Raw genomic sequence first — 16,692 nt, 5'->3', positions numbered from 1 at the left:
CAACAACAAAAAAATAAAATAGACTTTCAAAATTAAGCCAAATGTGGCCTTGACTGTAAATACTCTCCTAGTATTTGAGTTGGTCTTGCTATCTAAAGGTTTGTAAGTTTAGGAGAAGTGGAAGTGAATTTATTTTTAAAACTTACTTTGTTTGGCCTAAAAGGCATTCATTCACAAATTCAAAGGGCCAAATTTGTTGTTACTCAAGAGTTGTATTATCTATTCGATACAATCACATTTTGGATCAAGTAGCAACTTCAAATCAGATGCCACTGAGGTACCAGCCTCCAGTATATTTGAGTGTTTCTCTAAATTAAATATTAAATGGACAAAAAGCCAAAGTTTTGGGGATACTAACACACAGCTCAACTCTAGCCATGCACTCTCAAACAGCAAGGAAAATTTTAAAACCCACTTATTTCCCAGTGTGAGCCTGCAACTCCTTTCTAGAAGAATACCAATTAGCGCTGGGAGTGTGGCCTAGTGGTAGAGTGCTTGTGTAGCATGCAAAAAGTCTGGGGTTCAATTTCTCAGTACCAACATACATAGAAAAGGCCAGAAGTGGTGCTGTGGCTTAAGTGCTAGATTGCTAGCTAGCTTTGAGAAAGCTCAAGCACAGTGCCCACGCCCTGAGTTCAAGCCCTAGGACACCCTGAGTTCAAGCCCTAGGACTGGCCAAAACAAAGAAACAAACAACCACCACTCACTCCATTAGTGGATCATTGATTTTTTTTTCTTTCCTTTTTGCCTAGTTTTCTTTCATTAAACACACAGTAATTTCTCCCATAATTTGCAAACATTGTGTCTACAGTCCTGATGGCATCCAGAAAAACCAGCCAACGCCTGGGCAAGGTGATATCTACTTTTATTCCAGCTACTTAGAAGGCAGTGACAGGAAGATCATTGCCCTAGTAAAGTTAATGTGAGACTCTATCTGAAAAACCAACATAAAAATCAAAAGGGATGAGGATATGTAGAAATGTGAGGCCCTAAGTTTAATCTTCTATGTGGCAAAAACATGCACACAAGCAAGGAAATAATAATAAGATGGTTGATGACATTGTTATGTTACTTGCAATCCCTCGATTGTTGGTACTGTCTCTTTATGACACAACTCTTACTATTAATTTCTCTGTTGTCTTAGTGTGTGGTGGATCTGTTTCAAATGTCCTTGGAGGAAATGTTACTTGGCCTGGTTTTCGTACATTCACTAAGTACCCAAAGAACCTCAACTGCGAATGGACCATCAGCAATCCAAAACTGGAGAATTCATCCATTTACATCCAGGTTGACTATTTTTTCCTGGACAGACATCAGAACTGTGTATCTGATGCCCTTGAGTTTCGACTGGGTGAGTTCAACCAAAAAACATGCCATTTACTTGTAATATTCTCCATCTGCCTGCAGATGGCCAATGTCTGCTATAGGTGCCTAAGATTAAAAAAAAAAAAAAAGCCAACAGTTATTCCCAAGGTAGTGAACTTTGTTCTCTTCTTCATGATTTACAAAAAGGATTAAGAACTGAGTATTATGGCTCACACCTGGAATTTTAGCCACTCAACCAATAGCTGGGTACAGTGGCCTTTGCCTGCCATCCCAGCTATGTGGAAAGCTGAGAGTGGGAGTTTATGGGACCTCATCTCACCTGAAGAAGCTGGATGTGGGGCTATCTCCATCATTCCTACTACTGTGGGAACAGAAAAGGAAGATTGTAATCCATGTGCAAGCCTGGGCATAAAGTGAGAATCTATCTCAAAAGTTCTGGGAACCATAAAGAGGAGAGTTTGATCCTTCACTTACTCCATTCCCATCTCAAAAATAACCAAAGTAAAAAGGGCTGGAATCATGACTCAAGTGTCTGCTTTAGATGCATAAATAAGGTCATGTGTTCCAAACTCAGTACTACCAAAAAAACAAAATTAAAAATAGAACCCAACTAAAGGAAACAACTCTATATTCATGAAAATAAATCCATTTCACTTTCCTTTCCCCAGAACCAAAGTGTATTTTATTCATTAGCTTACTCCTATTATTAAACACGTTCTTAGTTAATAAGTAAATAAAAGAGGAAAATAATACTATAGATAATCTGTATTGTCTCAGATTTGCTTTGATCCACTTTGTTACAAACATTGAGAGAAGGTCGAAAGTAGCTAAATCCCTTGGCAGAGATTTTCTTGGTTAGCTGTCAAAATCACTGGTAGCCATCTTGGATAACATGTAAGACAGAACTACTTTCCTGGTTGTGAGACGATGAGCTGAGACAAGAGCAAGGCATGTTGTAGTTTGGCAATGTTCTCCATGAAATTCCAGTAAAAGCTCCCCATTTCAACCGGGTTCAAAACCACTGGCTTAAAGAATCCAGCAGAAAAACAACTATATATTAAACTTCAGTCAGTTAAATGCAATCATCTCTTTATTCCTTCTGATTTGAAGACACAATAATACTCCATCTCATTGATTTATAAGGGCAGTGATGTTCAGCTGACAGAATAAATAGGGAGCAGATAAATGTGAACTCCCAAGCTAGTCTATAAATGTTAGTCAAATTTCCTTGAAAAGTAATCTTCATAAAACACAGAGTTCAAACCTGACAGTTTTTTGTTTGAGGGCTGAATATTCTGTTCATTTCAGTTGATTGGATTTCAGGAAGAAATTGTTAAAATTTCAGGCATTTTTTACTTCCACACTGAGGATGTTTTATCAATATTTATATTACATTTCTTGCCAGTGTTATTCCATATTTGATGAACTTTAAACAAGCAAAATATAATAATAGTATTTATTTAAAATAACAGATGCATAAGCATATACAAAAATTCAATTTATAGAAATACCCTGTTATAATACTTACAGAAATTATTTCTTTTTCTCCTCTTTCATCTTTTTAAAGATTATTAATGTAAAGGTGGTATGCAGAGTGGTTACAGTCAGATAGAGTAAATTTCTTTTTGAACCATGTCATACTTTCCCTTGTTCTCTCCCAGGTTTTCCCTACATCACCACACACAAATTGAATACTTCATTTTCTTTTAAAAAATTTTTAGAGTAAAGATGATGTACAGAGGGGTTACAGTTATCTAAATAAGGCAATGAGTACAGTTCTTTTTGAGCAGTGTTATTCCCTCCCTTATTTTCTCCCATTACCCCCACCCCAACTCCCTTCCTCCACATTAAGTTCAGTATATTATATTAATCAAAGCAAACCAAGACCCATAGAAACATTGGCTTTGTTGTTGGTTTCCCTTATTTGTATAACTAGAAAAGTGTAAGATATTCCCAGCAGAGTACCATAATAGTTCAATAGCCATGTGCATTTGGCTATATAAAATGATGCATATTGAAATGAGCCCCAAAGAATAATTCATTTTCAAATATAGTGTGCATTGAGTAAACACCGCTCTATTTATTCACCCTTTGTCCTGGCATTGCTCTGCCTTCCTTTACCCTTCCAAAGACAGATAAATGAACAAATTCCAGAAAAGGAAAGGAAAACAGAAATAGCAATAAAGGAAAAAAAAAACCGACAAAGCACTCTTGTTTCCACTTCCTGGAGTGCATTCATTTCAATAAGTATCCATTTATACGGTCAGATGCATATTACTATTGTGCCTAAGTGATCCTCTCCCAGGAACATCCGCTTTGCTCTCACTCTATATGAATGCCTAGACACCTTTATAATTTATCATGTCCCAGCGATTTTTTTCTTTTATCACCCAGTGTGTTTACTTTTAGATTTATAGGCCCATTCTAGTATTACATGTCTTACTCCTTAAAATATTTCCAAAGAGTGTTTAAGTTAATTGCAAATGAATATGTTGATACACTCTCTATTCCTTTTTCTCTGGAGATGGAAACAGAAGGATTATGAGTTAAGGGATAGCCTGGACTACATCATGAGAATCTGCCTCAAAGAATAAATAGAAAGTAAACATTTTAATTTCTATTTATATATGCTAAAACAATTATGTAAACACTAACTAGAATAAACAGGAATCTATGGTTGAGATCTGTCCATGCCCAAGCTGCAAGGTTTTGTTTTGTTTGCTTCCAGTGGAGGAATTTGTTGTTTTGCAGCTGACAAAGGTGCAATGAACACTATTGTATATGAAATTACATGTGCATCAATGAATAATTGGAGTACTTATTCTTATTTGTTTCTAGTAAATTCATTTAAATACATTTCTCTAAAGATTATAAACAGTGTACTTTGGTTATTATTTTATCCAGGCGATGCTGATGGGCCTCTCATAGAACAATTTTGTGGCCCCTCCGTCCCTGTATTTCCAATGGTTATACCTAATCCTAAAGTGTGGTTACAATTTTTCACCAGTGAATATCATGAGCGTTCTGGATTCCACTTGACGTATGTTTTTACAGGTAAGGCTCAACAATTAAGGTCTCCATCTCTGGCAATCAAATAATAGTTGATCATTTATGTCTTTTATAAGATATGACCATGTATTTTGTTAGTTTTGCTTCTATGTTGCTATGGTTTTGTTGCTTACATCAATGAGATTTTTTTTTTCAAGTTAATAATGTTATACTGGATAATAATTTTCTCTATAGAACAAGATACTTTAGAAGCCAGGTGCTGGTGGCTCAGATCAGTAATCCTAGCTACTCAGGAGACATGGATATGAGCCTCGAGGTTCTAAGCCAGCCCGGGAAGATAATTCTTATCTCCAATTAATCACAGAAAAAGCAAGACATGGTGCTGTGACTCAAGTGGTAGAGTGCTACCCTAGAGCAAAAGTTTTCAAAGTCAGTGCCCAAGCCCAGAGTTCAAGCCCTAGGACTGGCAAAAAGTAAATAAATAAAATAAGAAGAGATACTTTAGGCCAGGAGTTTGGCCTAGTGGTAGAGTGCTTACCTAGCATGCACGAAGACCCAGGTTCGATTCCTTGGTACCACATACATAGATAAAACCCAGAAGTGGTGCTGAGGCTCAAGTGGTAGAGCTCTAGCCTTGAGAAAGTCCAAGGACAGTGCTCAGGCCCTGAGCTCAAGCCCCAGGACTGGCAAAAAAAAAAAAAGAAGAGATACTTTAGATAGTTCCTATATTGTTATTGGTTTTAGGGGTTTTGCCTCCAATATTCTAGGCAAACAATCATTTCTTCAGTAAACTATAGGTTTTTATTTTAAATTTTTTACATCTTATTTCCCTGACTAGTATTGCCATCATAATACGAAATGGAATGAAAGACTACATTATGTTTCTGACTTCTGTATGCATGTTTATGACATTTCATTGTTAAGTAAGTTGATTGCTCTTATGTTTCAAAAACCCCTGTATCAGAGTAGGGAAAGTCTCTTCAGTTCTTAGTGTATAAAGTCTAACTTTTTTTTTTTTTTTTGGTCATGGGGCTTGAAGTCTGGGCCTGGGCACTGTCGCTGAACTCATCAGCTGAAGGCTAGTACTCTACTGCTTGAGCCACAGTGCCACTTCTGGTTTCATAGTGGTTCATTGGAGATAAGAATGTCACAGACTTAAACCTTGATCTTCAGATCTCCACCTACTGAGTAGCTGGGATTGTAGGCCTGAGCCACCAGTGCCCTGCTATTTTGTTTTGTTTTGTTTTTAATCTAGCATTTCTTCATGTTATGCCCCAAGGAAGGAGTGAAATTGATTGTAATTTATACGCATAACCTTCCTGCCAGTTGATTCTGTTTTTTCAGTCAGGATTCAAAGCAATAGCATTTGAAATAAGCCTCAGACCTTGTCAATCCTTTAGAAGTATATCATCTTTTCAACTTAATATGCTAATGAAAATTTAAAGCAATACAAGCTCATAATCAAATGGCAAGTATTTAATTATAGAACTGATAATTTTGTCAAGCTTACCTGTATTTTCGTGGCCTACTTTTTTTTTTTTCAAGAAAGGCAATGTTACTTACTTTGTCTCTAGTTCATTTACTCTCATTTATAAAATGTGTTCCTTGGGGCCTTAGAGTGTAGCCTAGTGCTTGCCTAGCAGGTATGAAGCCCTGGGTTCGATTCTTTGGTACCACATACTCAGAAAAGGCCAGAAGTGGTGCTGTGGTTCAAGTGGCAGAGCACTAGCCTTGAGCAAAAAGTGCCTAAGGACAGTGCCCACACCCTGAGTTCAAGCCCCAAGACTGATACATTAATTCATTAAATAATTAATCAATTTAAAAATGTGTTCCTTCTCCATTATACTAACCCCAAGGCTGTATTTCCTATGTTGTTCTGTCATGAACAGAGTCTGGGGTTTTGGCCTATTCTTCCACCAAACTTTGTCTTGGTTCATTTACTTGTCTGGGGTTCCTTTATTGTCTTTATTTCATTTACTGTATTTATCATAAAGTATGATGACTATATTGTATCCTATTTAGAGAATTACTCATCTAATTTCAGATTGTGGCGGGATCCAAACTGGTGAGAGTGGGGTAATCACAAGCCCAAACTACCCAGGGCCCTACAAGAACTCCTCCCACTGCGCCTGGCTCCTGGAAGCCCCTCAGGGCCACACCATCATTGTGAGTTCCTGTTCTTGGTAAAACACTTCTAAGACCAGGGAAGTAACAGTCCTTCCCGTGGCCAAGGGATCAGAGTAGATTTGATCATCCTCAATCTACGAGTCTCCCAGCAGAGGACAAGGAAACATCAACTAATGAGAAATGCAACTCAAGCTCAGTGTATGTAGAAAACAATCCGGCTTGTAGGAGAGAGATCTCTTCCCAGTTGTGGCATGAGCTCCTGTTTTGGACAAATACACTGCTGATGCTCTCCAAATGACCTCAAGGCCTAGAACCACATCCCTTCAGTAAATGCTTACAAGAACCTTCAGTCCAGGAACTGGTGGCTCAGCCTACCTATAATCCTAGCCAATGAAGAGATGAGAGCCAAGGGATCGTGGTTCACACAAAGCCAGCCCAGGCAGGAATGGTTTATCAGATTCCAGTCAACAAACAAACAGCAAAAAGACAGATGGTACACACTAGCTGAACACCAGCTGAGCAAGCCAACAAGCCAAGCAATCATGAGACCTTGAGTTCAAATTGTGGAAGAGGGAGGGAGGGAGGGAAAGAGGGAGGGAGGAAAGGATGGGGAGAGAAAGAGAGAGAGACAGAGAGACACAGAGAGACACAGAGAGGCAGAGAGAGAGAGAGACAGACAGACAGAGAGACACAGAGAGAGAGAGATCCTTAATAAGGAAAGAGTGGTAGGGAAAGGGGAATTAAAGAAGAGATAGGAAACCTGGTAGTGATGGCTCATGCCGTATCCTAGCTACTCAGGAGGTTGACAACCGAGGATCATGGTTCAAAGCCATCCTAGGCATAAAAGTCCTCATGAGACTTACTTCCAATGAACCAGCTCCAAACCTGGAAATGGAACTGTGGCTGCAAGTGGCAGGACACTAGCCTTAAGCAAAAGAGCACAGAGACAGTGCTTAGGCCCTGAGTTCAAGCCCATGAGCCACCCCACCCCCCAAAAAAATATAAAAGAAGAGACAGGAATGCAAAGCATGTGATCTAAGACAAGAGACTTGAAAGGACTCCAGCCTCAAGGTAGAGACACTCATGGAAGACTTTCTGGTACATCATGATTTCTTTTCTTTTTTGCAGCTTACCTTTAGTGACTTTGATATTGAGGGCCATTCACACTGTGCCTGGGATTCCGTCACTGTCAGGAATGGTGGCTCTCCTCTGTCACCCATCATAGGCCAGTACTGTGGAACCTCTGGTCCTGGAACCATACACTCTGGTTCCAACCAGCTTGTGGTGATTTTTAACTCTGACCACTCCGTGGACGGTGGTGGATTCTATGCTACTTGGAGCACAGAAACATTAGGTAACAGAAACCTTCTCTGCACTTGTTTTTGGTCAGTTGTGCATTTTCTTAACTAATTTAAATTGTCATTCCTTGGTATCCAAGTGGAATTAGTTCCAGGAAGCCAGCAGGTACCCAGGTCTGCAGACAGATGTCCAAGGCTCTTCATAAGATGGCGTGGTCACTGTGCTGAATCATGTGCATCTTCATGGCTATACAAACTCACTTGCAGCTTCCTTAACAATAACTAACACAATTAAGTGCTATGGAAATAGTTGTTAGGGTGTTTGTGTAGGTAATAAAATGGCAAGAAAATATCTGAACATGTTCTATGCAGATGCCTTTTTCTTCTAATACTTCTGATCTGCAATTGGTTAGTCCATTGATGGGAAGCTGACGTGAGTGGCTGAGTGTACACATATATTGGGCCTACTCTGATAGATCTAGTTCTGGACAGTCACATATGTCATCCTATATAGCAACTGGCAAAGAATAACACAGTATCTATCTAACCATTGATCGGTCGATCGATCTATCTGTAGAAACTGGATAAATGGTGTGATAATTTGCCCACGACATATAGCTTATAATTGGTAATTGGATTTGGACATACACAGTTGCTCCTGAAATTTTTGATTTTACTACCTCATAGCTTATTTTTTTTTTTTGTAGATCAAAGGTATGGCCCGTCAAGGGATTTCTAACTAAGGAATCTTAAGTAATTTAAATGGATGTTTGTTTCCCAAGCAGTTTAAAATTTTCAGAACTTAGAGTCAGAATGCTGAGGGAGGTAAAGACAAGAAAACCAGTTACTCACATCATAAGAATCCTCAGTTTATATGTTTTCCTTTGATTAATAGAGAGAGAGCTACTGGGTTCTTATAGATGACAAGATGAAGTTTCTGCTTTAGAACAACTGCTGTGGTTTGTGGGCACTCCGGTGCAAACCTATGATTTGAAAAAGTATGCTTTGTGGCCAAAAAAAAAATGAAACTTTGTAAATCTTCTAAAAAATAAAAGGAGTTGTATTAGATACTGTATTTAGGATTTCAGTCAATCCTAAATAGGATATAGGACAATTGTTCTTGGTAGAGCCAGTTATGATGAAGATACCTGTAGCACATGTCAGACATTTGCCCTTCATCTACTGTTGCTGTTGAAGTCACAAAGGAGTTTTAGATAGGCCCCTTGTGTCAATGGAAATGATTTCGAGAACGCCCTGAGTTGTTTGAGAGTACAAATACAATTCTAGGTTTTTCTTCCTTCAATTTCCTCTGACTCCTTGTTATCCCATCAGTCAGTTTCAATATGAATGGGTGTGGGGGCTAAATGGAACGATGTCCTCCAATTCAAAATCATTTTCTCTAGTGTAGTAAGTTACAGCGACATTACCAGTGAGCTCGAGTTACATCCTCATGCGTTAATGGTACTAAAATGCAGAACTTGTATTGCTAGAATGTTAAGTGCTCCTTCACCTCTAGAAGAGATAAAACATTGCAGTGGTATGAAGACATGAGGAAGTTTCTCCTCTCCATAGTAAGAATTAAGTGTTCTCAGCAGAGGTATAATAAAGTATGAGGGGCTGGAGTTTCCCTTCCACTCATGTATCTTACGTGTGTTGTGTTCTCTCTGCATCCCTGAACAATTCAGGTTGTGGTGGCATAATCCATTCGGAGAGTGGCACAATGAAATCACCACACTGGCCTCAGAACTTCCCCCAGAACAGCCAGTGTTCCTGGACAGCCATTACCCATGAGAGTAAACACTGGGAGATCCACTTTGACAGCAACTTCCGAATCCCCAGCTCAGATGCACAATGCAGTCACAGCTTCCTGAAGGTTAGTGCACGTGTTTACTTTACTGGAGGCAAGCAGAGCCTTGGGAACATAAACATGGGGCTGCAAAGCATTCAGAGTTGGTTCTCAAAGCAAGAAAGGAATAGCTTCACTGCTTAGATTTTTTTGGATGCAAAAGGGAGACAGCTCCACTTGGAGATAAGAAAAATATCTAAATTGGGGAGATATTCTCTCACCTTATTAAAATTCTCATGATCATTAATGATTCTTTTTTTCTGCAGAAATTAAGGAGGAAAGGCTATATTTCCCCTCCTTTTTCTTCCCTTCCATCCCTCCCCTCCCCTCCCCTCTCCTCCTCTTCTCCCCCACTTCCCTCTACTTCCTTCCTCTTCCCTCCTCCTTTCTCCCTTCCCCTCTTGCCCTCTCTCCTCTTCCCTTCTCCTTTTCTTTTCTTTTGCTCATCCTATAGGAAAAAATAATTTTAAATAGAAGGCACCATCGCAGACAAAAATTTAACATATGCTTACAAAAATTAGAGAAGGTTGGAGAGAGAATTGAATCTTGCCTGGGCCTTTCAAAGCCTGCAGGATGAAGCAACCACGAGAGACCCACATGCAGATGAAGGTTCTAATGTTCCGGATTTATGCTTTCCACGGATATGGCTGTGATTGGATTATCTGATCTGTTCTGCTATGCTAGTTTCATTTTATGTGTTTTGTCTCTAGAAGCCTTTGCCTTTTAGTGGGAAGACCACTGATCTTAAGGTCACACTAGCCTGAAATCCATTTACGTTTTCTATTCGCACCATCTGCATGTTGTTTTATGAGCTAATTAAACACTTGGGCTCCAAATTATTCAACCAGAAAATGAAAACATATTCATACTTTATGAGGGCTGTTTAATACAGAAGTATCTGATATAATGACAGAAATAGCTCTCAGAAGCAGGAATATCAAGTCACCTAATGAGTAGAAGTAGTTTTTATTTTATTTTACAGTCAACGTTATTATTTCATATCATCTCTCAAATTATGTTTTATATCTTATCAACCTATGGTTCTCCTTTTAGCAAAAAATCGATACTTAATATATAATCTATACATAATAAAATGCATTTAACACACACTTTTCCAAATTACTTTTCACATAAGTGAGCACATTACTCCTGAAATCAATTTTACGTATACAGACTTAAGTGAAGCCCCACAACTTCTCCAGTTGGAAAAGTAGAATCTGAGAAATGACTCAAGCTCATCCCTCCTCTGGACTCACTGGAAATCTTACTGACAACATCACACAAGCCAAACAGTAGTAACAAATGGGATCACTGGGAAACTTCCAAGGATAAATGCCAGAGGAAATGTTCTGTCTTCTACTGGTCTTGAGACTTCTGCTTCTGCCAGATGTTGCCTGGTTGAGAAGAACCAGTGAAGGTACCTAGAAATAGAATGAGATCTAAGGTGAGAGGCTCCTGCCTGCCAGTGAGCCAGAGACTTGCCTTTCCACCAGGGCAGATGCGTAGAGCAGGCAAAGATCCAAGAATGCTCTTTGTGCCCTTATGCCAGAGATGGTCCACCCCTCCTCAATATTATGGGACTTCCGTTTAGAAACCCAGAGGCCCAACCAGGTAAAGCACCTTCCACCTCCTCCGATAACAACAGCAAGATTTGTGTGAACCCTGCCAGTGTCACATGAAACCAGGCGGGCCCAAGTGATTCTAACAACCATGGAGAGCCATGGAAATCACAGCGTGCTCTAAAATATGCACAATCACAGATCACGCCTAAGCAGGGTGACACTCTCTTAAAAATACAACACTCAAGTATAATTCAGACTTTACTAATATAATAAATAAAATGTACAGGGCATAATAAATTTCATCATAGCAATAACAAAGAGTGAACAAGAAAGTTAAATGATGTCAACCCTGTAATAAATCAGATATGGGAATTTTGTAACAAGGATTTTGAAACCGCTGTCATAAAAACATTTGAACCATCACTGTCATGTTCACTTGAAACAACGGAAAAGAATAGAAAAATCTCAGTAAAGAAACAGTGCTTACAATAAAAAGCCAAATGGCAGCTAAAGAATTGAAAAGTACAATAGAAATAAATAGCTTACTGTGCAGGCTTACTAGTGAAATGGAGTTGACAGAAAATAAAATCAACTGGAGGATGGAACTTGACAATCCCCCACCTTCCAACAATTAATACAAAAGACACTTAAAAACATACTAACAGAGATGTAGAGACCCATGAATCATATTCACAGCCCTACAGCCCTGCAAGACAGAGGAGAGAATAGTTAAAGAAAAAGGCTGGGAGTATGGCCTAGTGGTAGAGTGCTCACCTCGCATGCATGATTCCTTGGTACCACATACACACAGAAAAAGCCAGTACTGGTGCTGTGGTTCAAGTGGTTGAGCACTAGCCTTGAGAAAGCAGTACCTAGGCCCTGAGTTCAAGCTCCAGGACTGGCAAAAAAAAATTATTTTGAAAGCAAGCAGGAAGGAAGGAAGGAAGGAGGGAAGGAAGGAAGGAAGGAAGGAAGGAAGGAAGGAAGGAAGGAAAGAAAGAAAGAAAGAAAGAAAGAAAGAAAGAAAGAAAGGAAGAGAAAGAAAGGCTGAGGTAAAAGAATTGATGACCATAACTTGGACAATGAGAAAATTATCCTTTCAGGAGTAAGTGAGAATTATGAAGTTATCATATCAAGAAAAACCGAAAGAAACTAGGACATCTACCAATAAAGATTGTTAGTGGAACTTTTCCAAACAAGATGAAGTGATACAAAAAGAAATCTTAGAATGTCAACAAACAACTGAAAGATCAAAAAAGAAAACCACTAGGATCTCAGACGTGACTGCTTCCAAGGCAGAGATTTATATGGTGTCTTGAAATGGCAATATTTTTAAATTTTTAATTGGTGTTATAAAGGTGAAGTATAAAGGGGTTACAGTTATGTGAGTCAGGTAAAGAGTACATTTCTTTCTTTTTTAAATTTTCAACAATGTCCACTAATTTTTTTTAGTATCAGTCCTGGGTCCTGGGTGCTTTTCTTGAGCTTTTCTGCTCAAGACTAGTACTCTACTTGAGCCACAGCTTTACTTCTGGTTTTCTGGTTATTTGGAGTGAAAAGTCTCATAGTCTTTTCTCCCCAGTCTGGCTTCAAACTATGATCCTCAGATTGTAGTTATGAATCACTGATGTCCAATATGGAAATCTCTTTGAAACGGAAGTTCGAAGTGAGAGTTAGCTTGAGTCAAATGCAAATTTAATGACTTCAACTAAGGTATAAGCACTCTAACATTGATGACATTGCATTTAAAAACTTGAGATTCGGTGGCTAATCTCTAATGCTAGCTATTCAAAAGGCTAAGATCTGAGGATCACAGTTTGAAGCCCCCAAGGCAGGAAAGTTTGTGAGACTCTAAGTTCCACTAACTTACCAGAAAAGTCTGATGTGAAACTGAGGCTCAGTGGTGCTGGGCTTGCTTGAGCAAAAAATGCTCTGAGCCCCTCGGTACCAAATTTATGCCCCAGGACTGGTATAAAAAAAATCTTTGATGTTCTTTATAGCAAATGTCTAGCTCTTCATGTGTTTTCTCTTCAGTGAATACAGTGTAGATATATTCCACTCAGTCTATTTATAATTTTACTAAATGTATATAACTCATTACATATATATCTTCATAAACTGTATAGGACTTCTGCAAGCTGCTTCACTGGATAGTTGAGTCTGAGGAAAAATCTTTTAAGAGCTTCATTAGGTAAAATTGGAATGTTAGATAGAATTTGTCGTTCCTGAAATCTTTATTGATCATAGCCATTTGGCAGAATGCCTACACTTCGGTTCTCAGTAGTTGTGCTGTCCGGTGCCTACTATCTTTAACAAATGGCAAATAAAATTTGTCTGCCATGAGATGACCAGCTGGGGGTACTCAATCTCTGAAAATCAATAGAAAGGGCCCGGGTTTAAGGATCTGAGTGATACTCTATCAGCACTATGAATCAGAGCTACTTCAAACCTCTTCCCACAGATTGATTTCCCAGCTGAAATGTTCTTTATGGTTCAAGATTTTATTACTCCTCCCCCCTCCCTTTTTTTGGCCAGTCCTGGGCTTGGGCTCAGGGCCTGAGCACTGTCCTTGGACTTTCTCAAGGCTAGAGCTTTACCACTTGAGCCTCAGCACCACTTCCGGCTTTTTTCTATGTATGTGGTACCAAGGAATTGAACCCGGGTCTTCGTGCATGCTAGGCAAGCACTCTACCACTAGGCCAAACTCCCGGCCCTTTCCCCCCCTTTTTGAGGAATGTTCTCAAAAGAGATATATTTGCCACTGAAATATTTATATAATTTGATATGGGAAAAATGTTTAATAATCACTATATCCAGTGACCATTTTGGACCGGGTTTTCTCATGGAGTGATAGGGAGTTTCCTATGTATTATAAATTGTTTATCAGCATCCCTGTCTGCTACCTGCTAGTTACCTTCTCTTCAACAAATGTGATGAATAGTAATGCCTCCTCATATTAACCAGTGTCCATTAAGAAGAAGCTTGAAAATGATTGAGTTTATAAGAAAAAAATCACTGTCCAGGCCAGATGGCAGTAGCTCATGCTTCTAATCCTAGCCATTTGGGAGGCTGAGATTTTAAGATGATGGTTCAGTGCTAATCTGGATAGGAAACTCTGTGAGATTCCAATCTCCAGTCAACTACCAAAAAGCCAGAAGAGGAGCTGTGGCTCAAGTGGCAGATCCCTTGCCTTGAGCAAGAAACAAACAAACAAAGGAAGGGACAAAATCCAGGGAGAGCATCCAGGCCTTGAGTTTAAGCTCCAGGGCTGAAACAGCCTCCCTTCCCCAAATCAGTACCCAACTACATAAAAGTAAACAAACTGCTCAGTGGAGTGTAGAATGATGGGTTATTTAAAATTCAGCTAAAAATTTAAAAAAAATTCTTCAAATAAAATAAAAGGTAAAAAATCTTCAAGGAAAACATTGTAGATTCACATATGATTTATTTACCTTCCATACTTTTCTATATGTACATGGGTACCATTCATATGAAGCCTAAGTACACTGAAGTGTTAAAACTGGAGAAAACTGAGCACTGTCTTGTTTATTACCCTGCTAGGTGTGGTCAGGAACACAGAAGACCAACGACACTCTGTTATCCACCCTCTGCGGGAATGAAGCCCCCAGTCCTATCATCCTGCCCACAAATACATTCACCGCCCTCTTCCAGTCTCAGGAGATGCCAGCCCAGGGCTTCTTTGCATCCTTCGTTAGCCGTAAGTAGCACAGAGCCCATGGGATATGGAAAGAGTAAGGAGCCAAAAGCCAGCGGCTCTTATTTATAATCCCAGCCATTTTTCTAAGACCTTTTGAAAACATTAGATGGAGGAAAGAACTATGGAAAAGTGATTTTGACCAAGATTCATTGTAGTCAAAGATAGACGTGCCACATTGCAACTCTTTTGAGCAACTATTTAAAGATAAATAAGAATTTAAAAGCCAGACGTGGTGGCTCACTTCTGTAATCCTAGCTACTAAGGAGGCTGAGATCTAAGGATTGTGATTCAAAGCCAGCCCGGGCACCAAAAAGTCCGTGAGACTCATATCTCCGATCACTCACCAGAAAACTGGAAGTAGGACGATGACTCAAGGTGTAGGGCAGTAGCCTTTAGCTGAAGAGCTCAGGGACAATGCCCATGCCCAGAGTTCAAGTCCTATGACTGACCAAAAAAAAATAATAAAAATTTAAATAAATTTTAAAAATCTTAAGTTCCACTTAGGTACGTTTCACTTTACATCCATTTTATTGCTGAACCTACAAGAACCTTACTCAACCTTTCTGACATATCTTTTAGTAAGGAATTTGCCATTTATATGTGGTAGAATTTCTCTTTATATGCATCTGAAATTCCCTAGCATTTCCTAGAAGCTATGGAATGTTCTTTTGCATGTATATTTAGTTTAAAATCAAAGCTTCCTTTGCATAGCTGGTGCTTCTTTCCTTTGGAGTATCTTCAGAAACTGTTTCTAGAAAACAAAGGCAATGGCATCTCTTCCTTACCCAGGAAGCATGTGTCCTGGAGAACAAGAGTTCTAACGATGGTCTCTGTTCCTCTGTAGGTTGTGGAAACAATTTCACTAAACCTGTGGGTAACATCCTCTCTCCAAACTTCCCAAAGCAGTATGACAATGATATGAATTGTACCTACATGCTAGAGGGTGATGCTCATTCTCTAATCTCCTTGACTTTTGTGAATTTCAATTTGGAAGGTAAGATTCTTTTCATTTTTGTTTTGTTTTGTGTTATCACTTCTGCAGAATCACCTTCTGCCCCCTGCCAGCAACTGGTATCCACCTTTCTACTTTGTGTTTCCATGTTACATAGAAGTGGCATCATGCAGTCTGTGTCTTTCTGTAGATGGCTTATGTCACTGGGCATAACGTCCTCAAGTTTACCCATGCTGTCTTTCTTTTATTACCGAGCCATATTCTACTGTGTGTTTCCCATTTAGCCATTAAATTTGTATGTGTGTGTGCGTGTGTAAAGGTGAAGTTACTTGGTCATATGGTAGTTTTATTTTATTTTATTTTGCCAGTCCTAGCTTGAACTCAGGGCCTGAGAACTGTCCTTGGGTTTTCTCAAGGCTAGAGCTCTACCACTTGAGCCACAGCATCACTTCTGGCTTTTTCTATGTATGTGGTACCTAGGAATAGAATCCTGGTCTTCTGGTATGCGAGGCTAGCACTCTACCACTAGGCCAAACTCCTGGCCACAAAAGTTGTTTAATTGATGATCCTGTGACACAGGAAGTGATTTTAGCCAGTTAAAATCATACATACTTACACACATACACACATAAGTTTAGCCAAATATAACTTATAATCTACAAGTTTGTCAAGCTACTTCTACACAGGCAAGATTTCATTTTATTTGGGTTACTGTCTTGGGGCTGTGAAGTTACAATTAGCAAAAGGCTCTAGAGTGTTCAGCTTCCAAGATATTTGTTAGGAGATGCTAATAAATCAACTATAATGACATAAATATGCAGGATTAATACCAATGGTATGTGTGTTAGTGCAAG

General features: G+C 39.2%; 1 protein-coding gene across 1 annotated transcript in view; it reads left to right on the top strand.

Annotated features, from left to right (window-relative positions):
- The window catches only part of Cubn (cubilin), a 199,807-nt gene that overhangs the window by 149,616 nt on the left and 33,499 nt on the right, over positions 1-16,692 (top strand). The window contains exons 52-58 of the mRNA XM_090318958.1: positions 1,145-1,351; positions 4,231-4,380; positions 6,380-6,501; positions 7,591-7,816; positions 9,446-9,633; positions 14,730-14,886; positions 15,731-15,880. Coding sequence (XP_090175084.1) covers positions 1,145-1,351; positions 4,231-4,380; positions 6,380-6,501; positions 7,591-7,816; positions 9,446-9,633; positions 14,730-14,886; positions 15,731-15,880 — 1,200 coding nt within the window. The remainder of the gene's footprint in view (positions 1-1,144; positions 1,352-4,230; positions 4,381-6,379; positions 6,502-7,590; positions 7,817-9,445; positions 9,634-14,729; positions 14,887-15,730; positions 15,881-16,692) is intronic.

Source organism: Megascapheus bottae, chromosome 26 (genome assembly GCF_031878675.1).
Source record: "Megascapheus bottae isolate mThoBot1 chromosome 26, mThoBot2.hap1, whole genome shotgun sequence".
Taxonomy (NCBI): domain Eukaryota; kingdom Metazoa; phylum Chordata; class Mammalia; order Rodentia; family Geomyidae; genus Megascapheus; species Megascapheus bottae.
Note: the sequence above shows the minus strand (reverse complement) of the source record. Positions and strands in the feature narration are given on the sequence as shown.